Source organism: Molothrus aeneus, chromosome 16, assembly GCF_037042795.1.
Source record: "Molothrus aeneus isolate 106 chromosome 16, BPBGC_Maene_1.0, whole genome shotgun sequence".
NCBI classification, from domain to species: Eukaryota; Metazoa; Chordata; class Aves; order Passeriformes; family Icteridae; genus Molothrus; species Molothrus aeneus.
In genome coordinates this window covers 2014036-2038824 of record NC_089661.1, presented here as the reverse complement: position 1 = coordinate 2038824, position 24789 = coordinate 2014036, and the positions used below count along the sequence as shown (strand labels likewise).

The 24789-nt window shown below is 45.2% G+C and overlaps 1 protein-coding gene across 1 annotated transcript in view; it reads left to right on the top strand.

Annotated features, from left to right (window-relative positions):
* The window catches only part of DNAAF8 (dynein axonemal assembly factor 8), a 98309-nt gene that overhangs the window by 19523 nt on the left and 53997 nt on the right, over positions 1-24789 (top strand). Inside the window, exons 10-12 of the mRNA XM_066560953.1 lie at positions 8071-8262; positions 10230-10385; positions 15365-15559. Of these exons, the coding sequence (XP_066417050.1) occupies positions 8071-8262; positions 10230-10385; positions 15365-15559 (543 nt within the window). The remainder of the gene's footprint in view (positions 1-8070; positions 8263-10229; positions 10386-15364; positions 15560-24789) is intronic.

Below are 24789 nucleotides of genomic sequence, written 5' to 3'. Positions count from 1 at the left end.
CTGTAAGAAAGTCAAATTAATGTCTCCACTTAAAGAATGGACAAAGGCCTGATCAACCACTCATGAAGGAATAGGTTTTTTGCCACTTCCTTACAGAAATGCCAATTTATCCCCCAAAATGTGGTGCAGTACAATATTTGGAGAAGCTGAGGAAACCTATAAAATCTTTTTATGATTATAACGATTTTGTTACACAGTAGTTGAATTTTTCTATATCTGCATTGCTCCAAAGGTGATCCTGGTAATACAAATCACCTGTGATCAAATGTTTTCATTGACCCTGGGTCAAAGCAACTGCATCTGTGTGAATGTAATTACAACAGCATTTAGCCCTGTTATTTTAATATAGCTTTAAAAAACCCCATTAATTGTAAAAATCACCACATATTTCCTACAGGAATGTTTTTTTGACACCAGAGCTGAGTTTGGGGTTTGCTTGGCTCCAGGTGCTCTCCCTGTTGGGCTGATGCCAAGGCTGTGGCCAGCAGTGCTGTGCCCAACAACCACCAGATGGCCCCTGAATTCCTCCTTTTTTTTTCCTGCCAGGCATTTAATGAGTTCCTGAAACAAGATTAAAATCTCTTGTACTTAATGAACCCTCTGCCTCGACTCAAGAAAGGCTTAAAAATAAACTAAGGCAATTAGAGATGGAGTTAAACTTAGCACACAGAGACAGGAGGCCAAGATTCCTGTTTGTGCCACCAGCCCAGCACACAGCATTTGGAATAGATGGAAGATCCCAAGGAAATGTTTTTCTAGCATGGGTGGCTGGCAGCTGGCACAGAGCCTGTGTTTCTGGCCTCCTCTTCATCTTCCCACATGGTGCCAGGGAAAGCAAACGGGGGGATTGCTGGCACAGCACTTTGCTGGAGTAGCTGCTTCCTGCTGTCCCTGGCTGTGGGCACAAATCCCAGGAGCTGAGGCTCAGCATGGCACAGATCTGACCTGAGATCTGCCTTAAGAGGCAAGCAGAGAGTCCAGGCCTGACCTGTCTGTGTTACAAACACCTCCCTCCACACAGGGGGAGTTTGCTCTCCATGGATGTGTTTATAAAAAGACTGGATGGTTTATTTGATGGTTTAATGGAGGTGTAAGGGCATGGGTTGGACTCACTGATCTTTAAGGTCTCCTCCAGCCTGGTCATTCTGTGAATTCATCCTGTGAATTCTGTGTTCCCAGAGTCATGAATGTTAGGGAAGCATTCTTAGGGCAGGTTGTACTTCCCATCCTCTGTGGAGGGATGGAAGGTAAGAAAATAAAGATAGTGCAGAAGGTAGTCCCACACCTGAGGAGTTGCAGCTGTACTAATCATCAAAGACTAGGAACAGGCCTGCCCTTAATAGGCCACAGCTGTGTCCAACAAGAGGAAGAGTGCTACCAAAGAGTGGGTTAGCTGGGTGAGGGGAGAGTTGGGGTTTGGTGGCTGTGTTGTGAGGAAGGAGTCAGTGCTGCAAGGAGATGCCCATGAGAAATCATCAAGAAGGGATGGAGCTTTGCAATAAGATGACAACAATCCTTGTGCTCCTCTCCCCAGTTCAGCTTACACCACCACAGCAGGTCCAAGAGCCACACAGTAAAGCTGCTTTCATAACCTTTGGCTGCTTTCAGAGGTTTTCCAGCCCGATTGCTGTAGAAATGCTCAGAACCAGGAAATTCACCTGTGCTGAATGCAAGAGGGTCACCAAAAAGCCATGGAGACCCTTCCATGTGAACATGGAGAGGCACTCTGATGGCTCCCAGGTTTGTGCTTTTTCCAGCTGTGGGAGGAATTGAAGAGCCAGGGAGTCATAAAGCAATGAGATCTTGCAGTGCTGTTTCTCTGACTGCAGTTTGGAAAGGCCCCAGGATAATGTGAGATATTTAATCCTTTATAGTCCTCGGCATATCTTGGAAGTGATTAAAATGAGTTTAGGCTTATTCCTCAATACACTCCTGCCTGAGTTTGACAGATGGGAACATTGGTTGCTGTTGCTTAAGGGAAAGGTTAATACAAGGAAAAGGAGCAGAGTTTCCAGGATTCCATGCATGAGCTTGCTGCCAGTAGAGGTCCTGAATACTCCTCCATTCACATTAGCAGGATGTTCACGTTAAACTTGAAGACAATAATGTAAAATGTCCACGAGCCAAATTCTATTTCTAATCCCAGAGATGGCAGGAGGACACAAAACCATATCTGAGCTTTTTGTCTCCTCAGGTCCTGCAGTGTGCCAGGCTGCCCCGGGTTTGCAACGGCTCTGAACAAGTGCCAGTCACGTTTAATTACACAGAGAAACAAACACTTTCTGCTGTGATTCTCTCTTGGAACCAAAATAGAATTCCCAACTCCTGGCCTTCCCTCAGGGCTGTGATCACTGATGCTATTTGTAGATGAAAGGAGGCTGAACCTGCCCCTCTGTTGTTCCAAGGGGATGTACAGGTTTGTCTGTTAAAGGAACTGCAGGATTTAAATTACACTCCTGGTTTTCCTCGTGACTTCTTGTTCAGCATTGACTTAGGCTGGGCTCATGTTCCAAATCTCAGCACATGGGGATAATCTTGGTCACAACTAGTAAACACATTATTCCACAAATACTCATTATGGGGCATTCTTCTCAGTGGCAAGGAATGGAATTCAGGGCTTTACCCGAGATTATGGAGTGGAAGAATTGTGCAGTTATTTTTATTTGGCAAACACAGAGCTCTGCCCAGCTCAGTGCCAAGCACCTGGAGTTCCCACCAGCTTCAGGGAGCACTGTAAGCACTTAGAAGTTCTCAGGATCACACAGCCCCAAACTCACAGGTCTGAAGGGTTGTCTTGAGGGTGTTTTATAGCTGGAGGGAAGAGCACAGAGCCTGTGACAAACTGGATACAATCCATTTTAATTGGAAGCTGACAGTCTGTAGAACAAGCCACTTTAGCTCTGCTAAAACTTTCTGATAAAACAGCTGAGCAGAGTTTCCTCCCCCAGACCCTTTAATTTCCTTTATTTCTTTGGGGATTTCCATAGAGTATCAGGGGAAATGATAAATAAAAAAGATAAATAGATGGGAAGAAAAAATGAGGTTTTCCCCAAGGTGATAAATTTGTGGTGAATCATAGAACCAATCCCAAATGGTTTGGGTTGGAAGGGACCTTAAGGAATCTCTAGTTCCATCCCACTGGGAATCTCCTGTTGTATCCAAGCAGAGCCATTCCCATCAGATTTAAACCCAGCTTGGAGCATGTTCCAGATGCCAGCCTAGATTTCAGATGGCTGAGGACCAATTCCATGCTCTGTCCCAGCATTTCCAGATGAGCAGGTGCAATTCCCTTCCCTGGGAGGGTCTGGAAGTGCTGACACATTTCATGTGTGAGGCAGGCTGGAACCCTTTGAAGAGCAAGTGGAAGATGCAGACAGGATCATACTGAGGGGGCTGAGAGGCCACAACACTTTCAGGATTCAGAAAAGGAAGAGAGGTTAATTTTGAAAGTTTATTGATTATCTTATACTCTTCCTCCTCAGAGCACTTTACAGAGTCTTGATAATGAATCCAGCTAGACAGGGACCAGGATAAGGAAATCTTATCCTCACTTTACTGTTCCACAGAGAAATCCTTCATTCCAGAGCCAGGACTGAGGCACAAGTTCCCCATTCCCAGTCTTATGCTCACATGAAATGTGTAAGTAATTAAACTTCCTTTACTCATTTCAGCTGCTTCTCATTAACCAGGAGTATAAACTCATTAGAGGAGGAACTTTTTGTTACATGTGCTCAGAACACCAGCACAATGAGGCTGGGAATCCTTCTGAGCCTCTCCAAGTGTTACTGGAGTGTAAACACCAATCATGGAAAAGGCACTTCTCATTTTTAATGATTATGGCTTGGAAAGCAAACAAACTCAAATAAGACTCAGTGTTGCTTTGGTTTAAATTTTAATGCAATTCTCAGGTCAGTGTTTACCTGAGCTGAGCCTTTTAAAGAAAATTTTCCTACTTCTAAAAAATAAAGAAGAAATTACATGTAAATAAAAAAGCTGTTTGTTACAGATTATTTGAATGGATTTTTTAATTTGTTGAATTTGGACCAAAAAAATTTTGATCCTGTATGATCCACAGCATCTTTCTGCTAACAAATGCTATGGACCAGATTTATCCACATCTTTGATAGATGAGCCATTAACTCCAGTGAAGCAGCTGAGAATTCCCTTAGTGCAGTTAAGAGGTTTTATTCTTCATACCCAAGACTAAGAATAATTGTCCAGAGCAAGAAAACTGTCAGCAAAGACATTTTGTTTATTATTATATTTTTAACTTAAATTCTCATGATCTGGAGTGCCCTAAGTGAATTGAAAACTATGGAGATCAGAGCAAATAATGCTCCATTACACAGCTCCCTGAATCCCTGCAGCCTCTCTTGGCAGAGTTATCTGCTTTAGAGCACCATAATTCCTCCATTTGAGCAATCTGAGCTTCATCCACATCAGAAATTTCAATGCCATCTTGCCCCCATCATGTTTTTCAGATCCATAACCTCAGCATGATGCTCAGAAAGGCAGTGGTGCCACAGAGTGACTCTGCTACAGAAATGCATTTACAAAAAGGCCATTCAGACCATTAAACATCACTTGTACTCTCCTTTTCGTGAGGAAAAGTCAACTTCCTAATTCCGGGGTGTTCTGCCAGTTGCATGCAGGAACTGCAGATCCTCTCCTCATTCTCACCCCTTGCTCCCACTTTGCAGTGATAAAGCAGTTTTTTGAATGGTTTCAGGGTTTATTCCACACTTTAATGTGGAGTTTCAAATCATCTAACAGATGGCATTGTCATCATTTTTCCTTCCCCACAGAATGAAAATGAACAAACACTTGACATTTCCAATATGTCTTCATCTCATGCAAGAATTTTTAGAAGCCATGGAATAGTGATAATCTGCTTTGCTTTAGATGGCCAGAATTGTTAAATGTGTCCTAAAAATCCTGCATTTCCCACATGACTGTGTGGAAAATGGGGATATAACCACACAATCATCATGGTTATGTCCTGTACCAGGAGCTCTGAGCAGGGCAGAGCATGGAATGCCAGAGCAGCTGTGCAATGAGAGGGGAAGGTTCATTAGAGAAATGAGCTGAGCTGCTCCAGCACTTAGAAATCAGCTCACATTTACAAACCCACAGCAGATGCATCCTTTGGCAAAAGAGTTCTGCAGTCAGTAATTTGCCATTCATCAGGGATTGCCTCTTAAATCTGGGATCCAAGCTAGGGTGCAGATGACATAGGGGGATAAATTTAGACAGGGCTGAAAACAATTATTTTGATTAAACCTCCAGCCAATGAGAATGACAGTATTGCTATTCCTCCCCTTGCCCCTCACTCACCCCTCTGTGGTGAAGGAGGAGGTTTTGTGAGTTTAACCTCTCTTCCTTTTCCATGCAGGGCATGTTTGGATGGAGCTTTTGCTGCTGCAGGGTCTGTCCAGTGGAGTAGGGAGGGTATTTGGGTGGAACATGCTGCCTTGCTTCCATGTTAGTGTTGGAAAAGGTGCTGGGAGGGAAATATTGATGTTTTATTTACCTTAAAGGGAGAGATTGTGTCTATTAAAGTAAAAAAATTGGTTTTTCCTTAGCTTATCCTGCCACTGGGACAACTCCTTGGACTGGATGAGTTGATTCTGCTGGGAAACCTTTGTGAAGTTCTAAACTTGGTCATTCCAGCCTCTCACAGCTTTGGCATTAATGTTTCCCAGTCTTTGAAACTCTTTGTCCAATCTAACATGGATGTGTAGGAAGAGTAATGTTAACTACTCTTTTAAAAAACATCAACAAAGCATCATTTAACCACTCTGAGCTGTTTTATTAGAAAGAAAGTGATCTTAATCTTGGCTGGCAATCTTGTGCCCACTAGGCCTTGGCTTGCTGTTATCATAAACAGCTCTGCTTTAAAATAATAATAGTATGGAGGTAAATTTCCACTTATTAAAATGAGTTTTTAATGAATAGTAGCTTCCTTTGGGATTATCATGGATATTTCACTGTGGTTGCTGCTCCTCCTTGCACTGGTGTTATGTGAGAGTTAAAAAGGCCAGAGCTGGGGATGGAGGGGGGTTGGGAAACTGAGCTGAAGGGCTGGAACTTGTAATGACATAAACTATAATTGCAAAATAAAATAGCAAGAATTTGGGAATAGGAAATTTTATCTTATTTACTCTTTGGTAATTGTTGGCACTTGACTGCAATCAGCTGCAAGCCTATCTCTGAGTGACAGCACAATTCCAGCTAGAGCAACCAAAAATAGCCCAGCATTTCAGTAATTTTGGGCTTTTTATAACCTAATACTTCACAAATAAAAGCCAGTGTAACGTGGGCAGATTGAACTCTCCTCTGCAGACTGGGGTAAAGTGGGCAGTGCTGTGGGAAGCCATACCCAGAAAGCCCCACTTGTATCTTTCTTCAGCTATTCTTGTCCAGAATTAAACTGGATTAGCTCATTTTTTGTTCATTACTCTTAATATTTCAGAATTTATTCAAGCTCTACACTTAGATTCCTGTTGGGGTGAGGAGGCTGCCAGAGGGAGGAGAGGGAAGGTCCAACCTTCACCAGAACTTCAGTCAGAAAGAACCTTAATGAGTAAATTTATCTGATTTGGGTCAGAAAACCTGCTGGGCTAGGGAAGTTTGGAATAGTTGGAGATTTCCTGCTGAAACATTACTTACAGATCCTGTTTATGTCATCAGCTCTTAAATTGATCCCCACACCCTTGCTGAGGGAGGAGGGAAGGATCCTTTTCCAGGATATAGGGGAAGGTCACTTTTCCCTCATGGTCCCAGAGTTTCTCCCAAGGTCTCTTCCTCAGGGGATTTCAGTGGAGGGGTCAAAGCCCTGAGGAATTCTGTTGGCACCCCAGGGTATGAATTAATACAAATCTGCAGCAGCACACACATTTTCATGGCTGTTTTGCCTTTATTGCTAATTTACAGTTTTATTTGGTGCCAAAAAACTGGGTGACACATTAGAGCTGCTTTAGTTTGAGTCCTTATTAAACCATTTTAAGAAGTTGTCTGTTCTGAGGACCAGCACAAAAGTCAAGCTACATTAACTTGTCAAGTGGATTAGTTGTGAAACACACTTTTGGACATTTTAATTCAGAATTAAAGTGACTGTAATTGGATTTAGCTTACTTTGCTTTCAGAGTAAATTCAGGTAAATCAAATTAAGGTTCATTCAATGTAGAGGTGTGGGCAGAAATCCTCATTATGGGCTACATGGAGCAACTGAAAACAGGAGGCCAGGTTGGATGGGGCTTGGAGCAGCCTGGTCCAGTGGAAGTTGTCCCTGCCTGTGGGAGAGGGTGGAAGAAAATGAATTTTAAGGCCCCTTCCAAGCCAAACCTTCCATGGTTCTGTGATGGTAACTATTGAGGAGCAGTACTGGAGAATCTTTGGGATTTTAGGGGCTTGCTGGTTAATTTACCAAAGAAATGTCAGGGGCAGCAAGTTGAATATAGATAGGAAGAAGAACACAGCCAATAATTACAGCTGCAGCATCTGTGGAAGGACAAAAAACTACAAATCCACAATTCAAGCTTAAAGTTGTGTCTTGAACAGTTCTCTTAAAGGAGAGGGAATTTGCATCCTAAATAACCAACTATCAATGCTGAAGTAAAGAAAGGAGGTGAGTTCCCTTAACTGTGACCTCATCTCTGAAATTAGGGATGTTAGGTGAAGCAGAAAATAATGAGTTTTCACACTATCAGGTTTGTTTGAGGGCTTTTCAGTGATTAAAAAAAAACCCCAAACACTGAGTCTTGAATACAGAATAAATTCAATCACACTTTTCCAGCTGTGACTGTGTAATCTTCCATTCACCAGGCAGTGTGTGACTAAATGAGGACCCAGGTGACAGCTGTCCAAGAAAACCTGCAGTGCTCAGGCAGGTGTCACTGATGGAAAAACCTGGCTTTTATGGCTCATTCTCCCTCTTTGATAAATGCTCTCTGGGTGTTAAATGCCCCTCCTGTGATGGCAATGAATATAATTAATTCCTGATGATGAATACACTTCCAGTAATCCAAGTGACTTTCATTTTAATACTGTCTTTTTTTTTTTTTTGGACAGGAAGCCTCTTTTTTGCCAGCTATTTCCACATTGCCTGGATCCTGCAGTGTGGAAAAGGAGATGCTGCTGCTGACCATTTGGCTGGCAAGTTGTGGCCAAGTGGCCATGGATCAGTGTGAGGGGCAGGTGCCTGACAAGGTGCTGGGAGCAGCCAACATCTACCAGGCCCTCGTGACATGGCTGCTGTCCCTGGTGAGTGCAGCCACCAAAGGCTCTGGGTGATGAGGGCTGTGTTTGGGCCTCCACTGAATACATAATCACCCCTGAAATCTCCTTTTTTTCCACCCAACAGCTACAAAACAGTGGCTGAACAAAGTGGAAATTATGTTTTAATTCACCTCAGAGTCTGTAAATAAAAGTCTCGCCGGAGCTGGTGGAGCTGGGTTGTGTCTGGAGTTTCTGAAGAAGTGAAAGATTGTTGAGCAGGATTTTCAGTTGTTGGAAGTGACTGCTGGCTGTTAGGCTTTGTCCTTGGCAGTGGACACAGGTTCCTGGTTTTCACCACTTGTTCTACATAAGAACAGACCATTCCTGATAGTCAGGAGTGCTGTGAACAAGTGAGGGGCGCCTTAATTGTCCTTTGGTTCACATGTCTTTCTCCTCTAAAGAAACCACCCCATCCCCTCTCCTTCCCATCCATATTGTCCTTTTTTCCCTAGGGAAAACAGTGTATTTTCCCTCCCCAGTGTATATTTTTCCTTCCCACCCTGCTCAGTGGCCTTATTCTTTTCCCTGGGGAAGACTCTGGGATACCAATACTGATCCACACAGTCAAGGTAGATTTCACCCTGAGCAGCCAGGCTTTTAAATCACTTAAACTCCACTTAAACACAATTAATTGTTAATGATGTTCGTGCTTGCATTAAAACATTGCTAACATTCTTCAGTGTTAGTTCAGTGCTAATGAAAATTGCCACTGGAACAGCCCTGCATCCTGAATTTTCCTTTCAGACTTGTTAGATTGTGACCAGCTGCAGTGTGAGCTCTCTTCCTTTGTGTTGTTACCATTTAAAAAACCACAACTGAGCTCTGACTTGTAGCAATTCTCTCTGAGCCTGAAAGGGTTCCTCAGCTTCCAGGGCTGTGTCACTCTGCTGGTTGTAGGCTCACATGGTCAGATGGATTTTGTGCCCAAGAAAAACTGGAGTAAAATCCACCTGTTTATTCTACACAGGCTCTGAAATGGCTGTTGGATAGCAATGAAGAAGTTTGCATTTCTTTCACTGAAAGAATTGGATGTGGTGGTGTTTGCAGGGGTCCCAGGATGAGGGAAGAGACAAGAATGTTGACTCCATGTTTCAGAAGGCTGGTTTATTATTTTATGATATATATATTATTAAAACTATACTAAAAGAATAGAAGAAAGGATTTCATCAGAAAGCTAGCAAACAAAGGAAGAAAAATGGAATGATAACAAAATCCTGTGACTGCCCAAGACAGTCCAGAGAGCTGGCTGTGATTGGCCATTAATTAGAAACAACCACATGAGCCCAATCCCAGATGCACCTGTTGCATCCCACAGCAGCAGATAACCATTGGTTACATTTTGTTCCTGAGGCCTCTCAGCTTCTCAGGAGGAAAAATCCTAAGGAAAGGATTTTTCATAAAACATGTCTGTGACAATTGGAAATGTTGAAGCATTTTTAGACCAAATTCTCATCTGGTAATCCATACAATTCCATGGACTGGCTTGTGTAAATCAGCATTTCCTTGCTGATTCCAGTGGAGCTGTGCTGGAGCAGTGGTCCCCTGGATGGTGCAGAATTCCCCATGGGAATCCAGTGGAGGACTTGGTGCTGGTGTTTTGAATGATCCAGCTGAGCTGTGCAGCAGTTTGAAAATCCAGCCTGGCCCTGTGTTAAATACATGTTTTTAAAGCCTTTATCTCCCTGTAAATGCAGAAAATAGAGCTGGTGAAACTGGTGGAAGTCAGAGCTTGCAAGTCCTCATGGTGAAAATAAATCCCATGGCTTATCAAAAGCAATGTGTTATTCCTATTTCATTTGGTCTTTATTGATTTTTCTACTGGCTAGTAATCTACTAATGAAAGCAGAGTTCTCCCTGGCTTGTTGTGAGGCTCTACTCAAAAGCAACAGAGCAAGTTAAAGGGTTTTTTTCAGTCCATCTAAAAATGGAATTGTGTTCCAATGGATTTCCAGGTGCCTCCTTTGAAGAGGAAGGATGGTCCCAAAGCTCCATTTGAGGTGGTGGGGCTGCAGCAGGCCTGGACAGAGGAAGGCTTGGCCCTCTACGCCTGCCTGGTGGCACCAGAGGAACCTTCAGCCCAGAGCTGCCCCCAGAGCCACGAGGCAGCAGTGAGTAGCAGCATTTACACCTGGTAGTTGTGCAGGCACTGCTGTGCACTGAGCACCAGGCTGGCTGTGCCAATTCAAGCTGAAATCCCAGCAGGGCAGGACAGAGCAGTGGAAGAGCTGCCCAGACTGGGATGGGGAACAGCCCAGTGAGGGATTGCTTTTACAGCTGATTGCCAACCCAAGCTGCCCTCACTTGTGCTGCACTTAGGTTATGGCATCTAACTGTGATGGAGGGAATTTTAACATCTGCATTGTCTCACCCTTCACATGAGACTGAAAACAAAATAAAAATTTTAAAATGCCTCTTAGTTGCCCCATCTCTGAGTCAGAAAAGGGCATAATCCAACAATGCTGCTTTTAGGTTATGTGCAGACCAGAAACCAGCTCTCTGTGGCATCATTTTTTGTCAGTTGTTCATTAGCTGTAACCTCACACTGCAGAAATTGAGCTGCATTTGGAGGAGACACATCTTTTGGCACCTATTCTGGTTTTTCCTCCTTTATTTTAACCATGTGAAGAGTGTGGCACAGGAGGAGGAATTATTTTAATTTGACTGCCAGGAGCTGAGGCCTGGAAGCAGGACATGAGCCTGTGCCCTCAGCTTTGGTGGGGCCCAGAGCCTGAGCTGTGCAATAAAACTGGCAGGTCCTGCACACAGGCTGGGATTGGCACATGTGATGTGAAACATGATATAAACTGTGAGCACATGTGATGTAAAACATGATATGAACTGCTGTCCTGAACACAAAGCTGTGAAATTGCAGGTCTGCACTCTGCTGTGTTGGTTCTGTCCTTCACAGAGCTGGTTTGATACAGGCTGAAGCATCTTGTACCTGTTTCTTTTTTGGAGACAGCTTTTTAGGTAGTATTGCCACTCTTGCCTGGTGTAAATACCTGTTTTACCTGAGCAGTGTGGCCATGGGGATGTGGGGAGCAGCAATCCCTGTGTCCCCCAAATCTGAGAGCCACTTGCTTCAATAACTGCCCTGTGGCTGAGGAACCTTGAGGAGCTGCCCTGTGCTCTGCTGAGGCTGCTGAGTTCCTCTCAGGTGGCTCAAAGGAACTTCTGTGGCTTCAGTGGATTTTCTGCTCTGGTTTTGCCTGTTTCATCCCCAGGTGTCTGTGTTCTACCTGCTGGCCACACCATGGGAAGCCTAAATGGATCAGGATGTGTGAACATGGTTTTAAAACACACTTCAGCATCCCCTTCACTTGCAGCTGCTGCCTGGGAGCAGCAAAAATTGAATTTCCCATGTTGTATCACAAAACCTGGAGCTTCACAGCTGTGGCTCCAATGCTCCTGAAAATAAATAATGGATGCTGGCACCAAATGTCATGATTAAAACACTACCAAAAAAGCCCAGCCCAAAACAATGAGCAGCTTTTCCACTAGTGATTGAGCAGCCCTGGGCAGACAAGGACTGCCCAGGGCTGCTGGGCTGGACAAGGACTTAGTGTTGGCAATTGAATTCAACCAGAATGTGATAAATAATAAAAGATACACAGATGACAGTGAAAGTGGCCAGTAATTAAGAAATTGATGGCTCAGAGCCCCCTTTTGGGGCTGGAAATGGACTCTGGGCTCTACACATTAGTATTAAAATATCATTTGTCATCATGGTTACCATTTACAGATATTCGGTCTTTTTTCTATAATCCAAAAAAAAGTAGCTTAAGGTCTTCCTAAATTCTTATAAATTCTCCCTAAATTCTTATATGAATTCAAGGTGTTTCCTCTGTGGAGCAAAGGGAATGGAGGGACAGAGCCTGACCTGCTCTCTGCTGATTCCAGTTGAGAGCTTGGCCAAAGCACCAAAATTATTGAGCTCTGTTTATGCTCAAAATATTTCCCCAGAACAGAATGAACTTTTGGAGTTGTGGGCTCGGGCTGCCCCGAGTGTTTGGTTGGAGCTGGGAAGGGTTAAATCACATCCTGGTGGAACAAACTGTGCAGTTTCTCCAGTCCTTCTCATGGAATCACAGAATGGTTTGGATTGGAAGGGGCCCTTCAAGATTATCCACTCCAAATCCCTGCAAGAAGCTGGGACAGCCAGTGTGAGAAATGAACTTGTAAAGAATTCTTAAAGCATATTTTATCTAAAGGACATTAGGTACTGGGCTAAAACTCTTAAAAAGCATTTCTCAGAATACAACTTGCTTGTTTATATTCATTGGTAATGTAGTAGCAATAGCCATTGTTGGTTTGGGTTGAATTACCATTGGAGCATTGTAAGTAAGAGCTGAAATAATCAGTTCTTCATTACAATTTGTTGAGATGATAGTTGGGAAAACTGAAAGTCTAAGAATTCTGTTACTGTTGTTGTCTATACTTAGAAAGTCTTGTCTTTGTTGTAAAGTGTTAGTAACTCTTGTGGGAATGCATTCATGGTAAAAGTCTTTTTAAAAATATATTAATTTGGAAGTTGCCAGTTCACATTGTGAACAACAACCTTCCACCATCCCAGGCTGCTCCAAGCCCTGCCCAGCCTGGCCTTGGGCACTGCCAGGGATGCAGGGGCAGCCCCAGCTGCTCTGGGCACCCTGTGCCAGGGCCTGCCCACCCTGATCACGACAAACTTCTGAGCTCAGCTCACAGCAGTGACATTTCAGGTGTTGGGGCAGCTCTTCCAAGCAGGACTTGGGTTTCCTGTCCCTCATTAGAGGCTCTTTGTGCTAGCACTGACTTGTGTCAATCTTTTTTTCCTGAGGCATTTCTAGAGCTGCTGCTTTCCCCAGCAGAAATCAGAGCTGGGAGGAACAACACAAGTTGGGATGTCAGCCCCAGCAGAGACAAGGAAAATTACAGCAAGTCTCTCTGTTCCTGCCCTTGGGCAGCTTCAGCTGCTGTGGAGAGAAATGTGGACTTTATTCTTCACACTGCAGCCCTCAGTCTCTCACTGTCCTGTCAATGTGCAAGTTTTCAGTGGCTGAATTGAAAAACAACATCCTGTTGGGGCACTTACTGGTTCTTGTTCCAGTTGTCTCCTGTGGGCACAAAAAGACACTTTTCAGGCCTCACCTTTAAAATATGATTGCAATTCCAGGTGCTTTGTTGCATCTGTTTGCTATAAGAATTTAGGGAGACCTTAAGCTACTTTTTTTGGATTATGCAAAAAAGACCCAGTATCTGTAAATGTTAACCATGATGACAAATGATATGTTAATACTAATGTGTAGAGCCCAGCATCCATTTCCAGCCCCAAAAGGGGGCTCTGAGCCATCAATTTCTTAATTACTGGCCACTTTCACTGTCATCTGTGTATCTTTTATTATTTATCACATTCTGCTTCTCTTCCCCAAGGTCTAATAGTTATAAATAGAATTATAATAGTGGCTTCTCCAGGCAAAAGCTCCTGTTCTTTGCACATCAAGAAGTCTTTTGGCTTATTCAGCTGGGATGGCATCTAGTCCTATATCCCAGTGGTTCTGCTATGTTTCCTCTCATTTTTATCAGCTTTTTTTGGGGTGATTTTATTTCTGTCCTCCTCCAAAGAGCTGCTAGAAGTGAGGCAGATTTCAACATCCCTGCCTGGTCTTAGTTTCTTGTTGTCAGAAGAAATGCCAGAACACTCACCTCCTGTAATTCCTGTGTGCTGATGGACAGGCTGATGGGAATTAGATTTGTACATGGGAATGAGATTTGTGCAGCCTCTGCTCTCTGCCAGGCATTCCCAGTTACCCCACTGGCACTGTGGGCAGCTCTGGGGCTCCTCTCTGTGCCTCCATCACTTCATTTTCTGGAGGCTCAGAGGAGCTCCCAATCTCTGGCTTTTGATTTGGGCTTTTCCTCCTTGAGCTTCACTTTTTAGGTGCAATAATCACAGAGTGATGGAATATCCTGAGTGGGGAGGGACCCCCAGGGATCACTCAGTCCCACCCCTGGCCCTGCACAGACCCCCCAACACTCCCACCCTGTGCCTGGGCACTGTCCAAGCTCTCCTGGAGCTCTGGCAGCCTCGGGGCTGTGCCCATTCCCTGGGGAGCCTGGGCAGTGCCAGCACCCTCTGGGGATGAACCTTTCCCAAAATCCAGCCTGACCTGCCCTGGCCCAGCTCCAGCCATTCCCTGTCCCTGTCCCAGAGATCAGAGCTGCCCTGGGGAGGAGCTGCAGCCCCCCTGAGCTCTGCCCTCAGTCTCCTTCTCCAGCTGAACAATCCAAGTGCCCTCAGCTGCTCCTCAGACCCTTCCCCATGCCCAGCTCCCTCCTCTGGACATTCTCCAACAGCTTTAGATCCTTCTGATATTGTGGCACCCACAGCTGCCCCAGATCTGAGATGAGGCTGCAGCAGTTCCTTCACTTCCCTCTGAGTTACTGGTAGAGAGATGTTCTGCACAGTTGTTGAGTCTGTTAATTTCTAGTTAGGTCTCCTTGAGGTCACTGGTTTTATTCTCTGAAAGTCCTGCTAATTAAGAACCAACCTGAAGAACAATGAGGCTTAGAGGGGAGGTTAAATGATGGAAAACTGTAGTTTAGCAGTGCAGTATTCAATATTAATGTATCAGTATTAATATTAGCCTCAATCTTTAAAAAAATCACAGAATGGTTTGGGTTGGAAGGGACCTTAAAGGTCATCTCATTCCAACCCTCTCCCATGGGCAGGGACAGCTTGCACTGGGCCAGACTGCTCAGTGCTCTCTGCACCCTGGCATTGGACACTTCCACACCTGTTTTCATTCATATCCCTGAGAAAGTCTTTGGAAGTTAATGTTTCATTGTGTTGGGCTGCTCCATGGTCCTGGTTATGGGCTTTTCTCTCCCTCTGAGGGTGGTGGGATCTGCTTTGGAGCAGGGTTTGTGAGTTGATGGATGGGATGAGATGGGATGAAGGGTACAGGGTGTCACACCAGGGGTTGGTTTGGAGAATCTGAGGGCAGCTTCTGGGGTGGCTGTGGGCAGAGGAGCAGCTGCTGCAGGTGCAAGGTACAGACAGAGTTTCTGAAACTATCATCAAAGCTTTTTAACCACTGGCTCTTTACAGACTGCAGAACATCTCCAGGGAACATCCAGCTTTTACCAGAAGATTTCTGCTTTTCTGACCTCTACATGGCTTCCAGATCTTATTTGGTGGAGAGATCAACTGGCCAGTCACTTCCAAAAGCAGCTGTGCCCACTTGTTCCTGCAATTCCCTCTGTCCTGCTCAGTAATATCATTACTGTTAATCCTGACCCTCAGGTACTGTACACAAATGCCTGGACTTCTGGTCATTTTTTGATCAGGTGCAGTAAAAGTTGTTTTTCCAGTGTTAACAGATATTCTTGTTTGCTTTAGCAAAGGATTTAAACAGAGTTTGAAAACAAATGTTTCTAATATTAGAATATTCTGTGATTCAGTTCTGTGATTTTAATATCTGTGGATTTTCAGGGAAGTGGGTGAGCTCCAAGGACACAGCACCTCTCCAGATCAAGTGCTTCCAATCTCTTGCCTGCCTGGAAATGTCTGCAGGAGCACTCACTGCTGTCCAGAAGCAGAATAATAATTAACCTTTCACTTCTGTCAGATTAGCAAGTGCTCCACAACAAATATTCCACCAATGAAATGTTACAAGAATTCCTTATACTAATTGGAGGAATTTATTCCTTGAGGGCACCCAATGTTGCTTTTAGCCCTTTACCAGCCTTTCCTACCTTGGTGTAAATATTTAGGGTGGGTTTTTAAAGCAGCACTGAATATGACCTGATTTCTATACCTTTTGAGGGAATCTTTTGTTTATTTCTTTCCCACAGCAGCACCAGCCTTTGGCCAATTGTGGTATTTTCCCAATATTTGTAGATGAACAAAACCCTTGAGACACAATTCCAGGGAATGGCAAAACCTGCAATTCTTGTTCACAATGAAGTTTTAATTTTGAAAATGATGTAGCATGAGAACTTTTCTGCCATTTCACCCAGATTTGGGGATTACCATGACTCTGTGAGAATCAATGCCATGAAAGCTTAGGGGTTTAGCAGTGCACTTAGCAATTTGCCTAAAGGTTTATCCCACTTGTGTGCAGGAAAAGGAGGCTTAGTGTTGTTGATTTGCAGTCACTGTGGCTTTCAAGCAGAAGCAAGAGCCATAAAGAGTCTGACTACTCGTAAAAGATAAATCTGCTCCATGCTTTTAAGGCATAAAATAAGGCAGCATTTAAAACAGCCAGGGCTTTTATGCAAATCCCTTATTAGAGGAATTATAAATCATTAGGAATTGAACAGCAAGATAGCAGGCACTTTCTGGGGGTGGATCTTTGCCTTGATGCCATGGAAAACATGATGTCAGTTTAAAAACCACATTCTCTTCCCAAGTTCAAGTGCTCTGTGCCCCCCAGGCCTGAGTGAGGCTGAGACCACGGTGTGTTGTGGCTTTTTCACAGAGCTATGGAATCACAGCATGGTTTGGGTTGGGAGGGACCTTAAAGCCCATCCTGTTCCACCCCTGCTATGGCAGGGACACCTCCCACTGTCCCAGGCTGCTCCAAGCCCTGCCCAGCCTGGCCTTGGACACTGCCAGGGTGGAACAGCCATATTTTCATAGCTGGTTAGGCAGCAAGGCTGATTTCCAAAGCAGGGCTCAATGAGCCACTCTCTCAGCAGGCAGCAGCTCACCCTGATGTCTGCCCTGGAGCTTTGCAAAGTGCTACCAACTGAGAATGTTCCCAAGTGTCATTAAAATACAACCAAAAAGTGCTGCATACAGAACTCAGTATCATCTCCTTTTAACTTCTTTGGTCTGAAGGTTTGGTACAAGGCCAGTGATCCATGCTTTGCTTTTTGTACATTTGTATTTGTTTTGAGGCAGTGTGTACAAAACTAAGCAGCCAAAGAAGCTGTGCCCACGTGGTGGAGGAGCATGCAGTGAGTGAATCCCTGCTTTTGTTCCAGGTAGATCAGAGTCTGAGAGAGAAATCCTGGCAGGATGGTGGAAAAAAATGGGTAGAAATGGAGACAGAGGGAAGCTGTTGTGTACTGAGCAGCTCTGTGTGTGATCTGGGGAGCAATTGCCAGCAGTAATTGTAATAACCTTTATGCTTTTTGTTTGTTAGTGCATGAGCCAATGTCTTGTTTTCAGTCAATTTGTCTGCTGGATTTTCTGCCTGTTCTGGACCTCAAACAGATTGCTTTGCCTGTGCTGGTTTTGGAGGCATTTTTATGAGTGCTGTGCAATGAGCCCATTAACCTGCAGCAATTCACTGCTGATAGGAGCAGCAGCTCACAATGCAGTCATTAAAGCCCAGCTTGGGCTGGGAGTGACACCATCCCTGTGGAAGCTGCTAACTGCAAGGTCCCCTGTCAGCAGAAAGAGGATTTCTTCATTTTAGCATAAAATAAAAGTACTTCTGCTGCTAAGCCTCAGGATGCAAGCACTCACCTTAGGGATACAGACAGCACACACAGAGCAAGTGTTGATGCTGCTTTTCCTCAGCCTCTTTGGTCCATGCTGGAGTTCTCTTCCTCTCCCTCAGTTCTTCTGGACATTGGGACATTTGCCCAAAAGGTTCAGCTTTTGGTGGTCATCTTCCAGAGCATCTCCTTGAAATCCCAGCCTGTGCAGGTGCCTGCCAGGACAGAGGAGTCAGGGCACAGCAGCATTTCCAGGGAGCTTTTAAGGAAGAACGGGAACCTCCATCCCTCCTCCTCTGTCCACAGACATCCCCAAGTCAAGATGCAGGAGATTTTTTACTTTAAGTCCCAGAAAATTGATTTTGTTGCACCTCCTGATGATCAGTTCCCCTCGTGGTGCTCTTTAGTAGCTTCCCTGCTCTGGCACAAAGTTTGTGTGGGTTTTTCAAATAGCAGTGATTAAGGGCAGGTCTACACAAAGTTTCCTCCTTACTTTTTGCTTAAGCAAAGCTCCATTTTTTTTTTTTTCCCTGGCTAGTTGTAGATAAGAATCCCAGATCCAGGATCCAGGGAGCTGGATCCAGGGAGCTGAATTTGCCCCAGTATTGTAACCCAGGCCTGCTGAAAATGCCCAGCAGCACAAGACTGACCTAACAGCAAGGCTGATGTGTGGCAGGGGGCTGGCAGAAAGTAGAGCAGTTCCTTCATGTGGAATTTCAGATTTCTGGGCTTTGCCTGCTGGAGTTGATGTTAATTGTGTTGCCATAGGAGCTCTCACACACAGAAGCTTTGAAAGTTGCACACTTTATTTCACATTCTGAAATAACCAGGTTGGATACATGAAGAGCTGACCATTGCTGCTGGAATTTGAAATCCCCAAAGAAAAGAAAGCAGCCCCAGATGCAGCACTTGTTGCTCTGTGCACTTGAGGCACAGGTTTGGAGCTGAGATTCCCAAGCTCTGTGTGCAGCCTCTGAAGAGGCAGTGGGAGGCACTTGCAGAGGATCTTTCAGCTCTGTGAGTCTGTGTTTGAGATGAGCTCAGTGAGAACACTGAGCTCTCTGGGCTCTGAGTGCTGTGACATTATTTCATTGACAAGCACCATGGCCTTGGCCCTGCTGAGTTGCCTTCAGCATCTTCCACTGTCTTTTGCTGTAACAACTTTTAATTTCAGTGCTGAGGGAGGCTTGCTCAGGGAGCTGCTGCTCATCACCACATCAGCTTTTCCCCCAGCTCTGCAGTGGCTGTGTGGGCACTGCCTTTCACACATCCCCAGCTGTAGCCACTGGGCTTTGCTGTGGGTCTGTGCCTGTGCTGGGGCAGTTATGGTTTGATTTGGGGTTATTGCCCCATGTGTTCTCTCTCATTTCATGCTGTGTGAGCAGCACCCAAGCTGGGCCATGTTTTGGGATGGAAATGCTGCCTGACCTCCCTGGAGAATTTGCTCAGCTCCCAGATTTAATTCCCCACATTGCTGTGAGCTCCCAGCTTCAGTTCACAGCCCAGGGCTGTGCTTTCCTTCTCCAAAGCTTGAAAGATCTGATTGTTGTGCAGCTGAACTGGGCATTAGGGAGGGATAAAACACCCAGGACAGCTCCTCCACATGGGCTCATGTAAGAGTGTTGGGGGTAGCACGGTCGGGATGGACACAGAGATCTCTGCAGCCAGGTCAGGAACTTGGGGTTCATTGCAAAGGGCCTGGGGGCAGGGCCCTGCTGGGAGCTGCCAGGCACAGCTCAGAGCAGGACTGAGAGAAGAGAGGGGCAGAGAGGATGAGAGGGTAAGAGAGTAAAAGCATAAGAGAGTAAAAGGGGTAAGAGAATAAACAGGGCAAGAGGCAAGAGCTAAGAGAGCGAGGTTCCCGTTCCAATACCATAAATCTTCTTCTGTGTTGAATATTCTGATTCTCACTAACCAATCTAGTACAAGATACAAATCCTATAGCATTTACATACAGCCTATAAGAATCATTACATTACCACACTGTGTTACATTTTAAACCCTATAAACTCCTCTTTGGGGCCCTTCTGCCAAGCTGTAGGGTCTGCTCTGACCCTTGGAGCTGTCTGCAAGCAGAGGGTGTTGTTCCATCAAAAGGGGATCACCTTCAGCTGGCCATGCCATTGTTTTCCCATTGTTCAGTAACTGAGGTATCTCAATGCTTACTTTCATTTCAATCTCACTTATAGTTTCCATATTCTCAAAATCTTTTGCAGGCAATCATATTTATAAGGCTTTCCTGTTTCATCTTCCCCAACAGACTCACCCAAAGCAGAGGTGGCAGGATGAGTCCTGCAGCACTGGCAGTGCCAGCCATGGAGCCAGCAATCAGCTCTGGTACATCCAGGCTGAAGTTGCCAAGCAGGAGCTTCAAAAGGACAGGCTCATCCTGCCTTCTGCTTTCAGACCTTGCCTGTGTCTTCTCTTTATCTGAGTCTGTGAAAAGGCTCAGGTCTTGCCTGGCTGGCAGCCTGAGTGTGCAGTGCAGCCAGCTCACATTGTACCAGCAGCTTGGGTGAGAGCACATCTGGCTGGAGATTCCACATGGATAAGGCTTGTTTGGGGGAGAAATGTTTGTCCTGGCACTTCATCTATTTACTTTTATAGAAAATAATCCATAGCTGCAGCCCAGAATGGCTGTATCTTCAGGAGGCAGAAGGTGACATCTTGGCCCTGGCTGAATCCTGCTGCAGTCTGGCATTTATTTTCATGGAGCCAGGAGTTCAGGCAGCCACTGGCATTTGTAAATAAACTCCCCTAAGCTTTAGGAGGAAGGACTACACTGATGTCTCCCACAGTTGGCACAAAGATGAAGGCACAGCTTGGAGAGGAATAAAACATTAGAGGTTTTCATTCTTCCTAAAATTTGACAGCTCACATTTAGATTGTGTCCATCACTCATTATTCCTGAAAAGAGCAGCTTTAAAGAACTCTCAAGCTGCTGAGCTTTGCCATTGGTGCTGCTGGCCACAAAGGCTGGGAGCTGCTCTCTCATTCTGTTTTCTGTGGTTTAAGATCTCCCCAATCCAGAAGGGGAGCAAGGGGAAGTGAGATCCATTTCAAACTGCTTGAAATACAGTGAACTGCCTGTCTTCCTTGCTGAGCCCTCTCTATCCCAGACTTTTTGCTGCCTGTGGTGCCTCCACTTGTCATGCTTTTTATAAGCTACAAGAACATAGAATTTGCTGGGTGATTGGTTGATGATTTATCATCATGATTTGTATTTTTGTTTGGTTTTTTTGGGGGGGTTAGTTCTATGTTTGTTTGGGGGTGGTTGTGGAGTGATGATGACAGTTGGTTATTGTTTTTGGTACTAGGAAATATAGAGGAAGGTTAATTGAAAGTGTATTGATGACAGATGATTTGGATAACGTAGGGATATATGATTTAATTATTTGACAAAAAAAGTCAAAATAAAAAAATGGATGCATAAAATGAAATTTAAATACTAGTACCTGGTAAATGATAAAATAATTAATATGTCTGGCAACCTGTACTAAATTCTGCAGCCATCTGAAGAGAACATGCACAGTGGGGAGGGAAGATGTGCAGGGAACACACTCGGCATTGTGTTCATCTGGGTTCTACCAGGAAAATTCTGCTCCTGCACAGGGCAGCAGGGAGAGGAGAGAGTTTGAGAGTGATGTGCCTCATTCAGGGGCAGGATCTGGTGAATGCAGAATCACACATGAGCCTTGCTGAGTGAGAGAGAGAGAGGGAAGTGCTTTCTCTGCTGGTCCTGATGTGCTGAGCAGGGCTGGCAGGGAGAGGTTACCTGAGCACAGAGCTCCCCCCTGGCTCTGCAGGGACTGACTACAAGTGCAGCATCCTTCTCTGAGGGGTTTGTCTCACAGAGATAATGGCTGAGCAGAACTTTGCCTTGTGTGTGAGATGAGATTGTGGAGTACATGGGGATGCTTCCTGCAGTTTCTGTTTTCCTGCTGGGACTGGGAACAGCCTGGAAGACTCCTTGCAACTCAGAAGACTCTCTCAGATCACCTGACAGCAAAAGCTCTTCCTTTGTTGTCAGAGATGGGAACAGAAAACACTGGAAGCACAAAGAGGGGATCACAGGCTTGGTCATATTTCTGTGTGACAGTTAAATATTCATGGCTTTGCTGCAGCTCCAGTCTCCTCTGAAATGTGCTTGTTCTTCTTTCTGCTGAGGATTTTACTGCACATTTTTGTTCTCCTGTGAGTTTCCTTCCCTTCCCAGAACTGTCTGCCTTCATCTGGGTAATATTATCTGAACCAAAGCAGGAGCTTGGGGTTTCTTTTAAATGCTTTTGGAAAAACTGGTGGGTGTTCAATCCTAGCTGTGGCACAAAGTGGTCTTTTCCAGTGTCTTAAGGTGGCAGAAGCTGGAATTTGTCACCCAAACCAAATAAGGATAAATTGGCAAAAAGGAATAACTAAAACCAGGAGTTTATGGATGTGCCCTCCCTCCCTGCTCACCCTGATCATGGCAGTGTGGATGGAGAGGATGTCAGTGCTGTAAGGAGCCCTGGAGACACACATGGGGATGGTTATGGTTCATGAGTCTGGGCTTTGAAACCTGTCACAGCAGAAGTCAGAGCATCCCTGGGGCTGTGCAGCTGCTGTGGCTGAGTGCAGGGAGCCTTCCTCCCTGGGAGGAGGCTTTTCCCAGGAGATGGGAGGTTGGTACAGGGCTCAGAGCCTCACTGGAGAGGTGTTTTCAGGTAGGGATCAAAGGCTGGGCTGCCTCTTCACCATTCTGAGGGCTTGGGGAGTCTCCTCTCCTCCCACCAGGGGACAGCTCAGCACTCAGAGCTGATGCTTCCACAGGCTTGGGAAAGGATTTACAGCTGCTGTGATGTTGGAGGAGTGACAGGAACCAGCCCTGAGGTGAAATTCTCACACCCACCCTCTTGTGGAACATTAAAAGTAGCACCAAAGTATCATAAACAGAAATAGTGTCCAAATTCTTTCAGTAGGAGAAGGCTCCTGCAGAGGGTCTCCCTCTCTTTTTGTGTCCAAAAGGGCTCAGCTCAGTATTAGAACAAGTGGCTCCGTGCAATTCTCTCCTGCCTCACAGGGAAAGTGACTTTCTGCCTGTTATTTCCTGCTGATGGCACAGGAAGGCTGTGTCAGGAGCTCTCCACTGGGATGTTGTAGCCAGGCTGGACAAAGCAGGGTGCTCATCCTGCAGCCACCTGTCTGTTTTCTGATTCATGAGGAGAAGGATTTTCTGGGAGAAATAAAACTTTTCAAGCTCTGTTTTCTGTTGGCTTGTGAACTCCCATTCAGGTTGGCTGTTGAAAAACAGATGTGACAGATGACAGCAACAATTCCCACAGGCCTTGCTTCCCTTGTGTGGTCACAGCCCTGCTGTGGCCTTGGAACAGCATCCTGGGACCACCATGGATCCACAGCTTACACCAGGGTGCTCCCCTTGGATTTTCCAGCCTGGATTTCCAGCCTGGATTCCCCCTGGATTTTCCTCCCTGGATTTTCCTTGGATTTTCCAGCCTGGATTTCCAGCCTGGATTCCCCTTGGATTTTCCCCTTGGATTTTCCAGCCTGGATTTTCACCCTGGATTCCCCTTGGATTTTCCAGCCTGGATGTCCACCTGGAATTCCATTGGATTTTCCACTTGGATTTTCCAGCCTGGATTTTCCTTGGATTTTCCAGCCTGGATTTCCACCTGGAATCCCCTTGGATTTTCCAGCCTGGATTTTCTTTGGATTTTCCAGCCTGGATTTCCACCCTGGAATCCCCTTGGATTTTACCCTTGGATTTTCCAGCCTGGATTTTCCTTGGATTTTCCAGCCTGGATTTCCACTCTGGATTCCCCTTGGATTTTCCAGCCTGGATTTCCACCCTGGAATCCCCTTGGATTTTTGCCTTGGATTTTCCACCCTGTGCCCTGGAGTTGGATGATTATCCTGCAGGTTTCTATGGAAATAGAGGCTGGTGCTGGTTTGAGCACATTTGTCTCTTCTTTTCCTTCTGGAGCATTCATTGACAGGAGGTTTGTTCAAGGAACAGCTGGAAGAAATAGAAAATTGGGATTTTGCTGCATTCCCACTCTGTAGGGCTTGTCTGGGCTCACTGCACTGTGCCACTGCTGCAGATGGGAGCTGGCATCATGCACTGGGAATGGGGAAGATCCCTTTCCTTAAATCTGCTTTTCCTCTGATGATATTTTCCACAGCAACCAAGTGTAATGTCAGCAGTGGAGGCTGGGGATTGATGCATTGCAGGACAGAATGCACAGATCCACTGGGAGATGCCAAAGCCCTTGGTTTGGTGCAGTTGATTTGACTGAAACAGGGTGAAAAGTGAAATCCCCAGTTCTGATTTCAGGCAAATATCTCATGAAGCACAGGAAACAGAGGAAGGAGACAACACAAAAGGTTACTGAAGTGGAAAGGCAGTTGTCAGAGGGGCTTTAATATTCAAATGAATTTCATTTTCTGGTTGTTACTTTGAAACATTTGTGGAATGCTCTGAAGTGCCTATCATTTGCCAAGCAGCACGCCCGAAATCTCTCAGGTGATGACACAATTAAAGGGCATTATATGGAGCTCATAATGCAGAGTGGATGCTTCTCCATGCAGGGTTAGCCCCTTTTCTCTCCACCATAAAAGTCCTGATGAGACCATGTTGAAAATTAATTTCTTTTTCTGTTTTTGAAAAGGTCAGTCCACATAAGCTGAGGACAAATTAACACCTGCAGTAAATCAAAGTAGAGCCTTTAAAAGTAGTGAAGCTTCTTTAAGTTACACCTGAGCCTGTGTTTTAAAAGTGACTATTTTTTTTTTTGATCCCTGGAATGATTCCTGCCCACTGTGAACTCTGCCTAAATGCATCTGTATTTCTGGAATGTTCTAACCAGAAGCTGACAAATGTGACTTTCAAGGGTTGCCTTTGTCCCTGGACTGTGGCCTTGCTTACAGAGCATGCAGTCACAGCACATTCTCCTCTCCTGAGTGACACATCCTTACCCTTGCACTTGTACAAGTTGCTTGCTTGGCTGCCCAGAAAATGGATGAAAAACAAAATAAGGTGCTGAGCCTGGGAAATGCTGTGCTTGTGTGGAGCTGTGACCTAAATGCCAGATT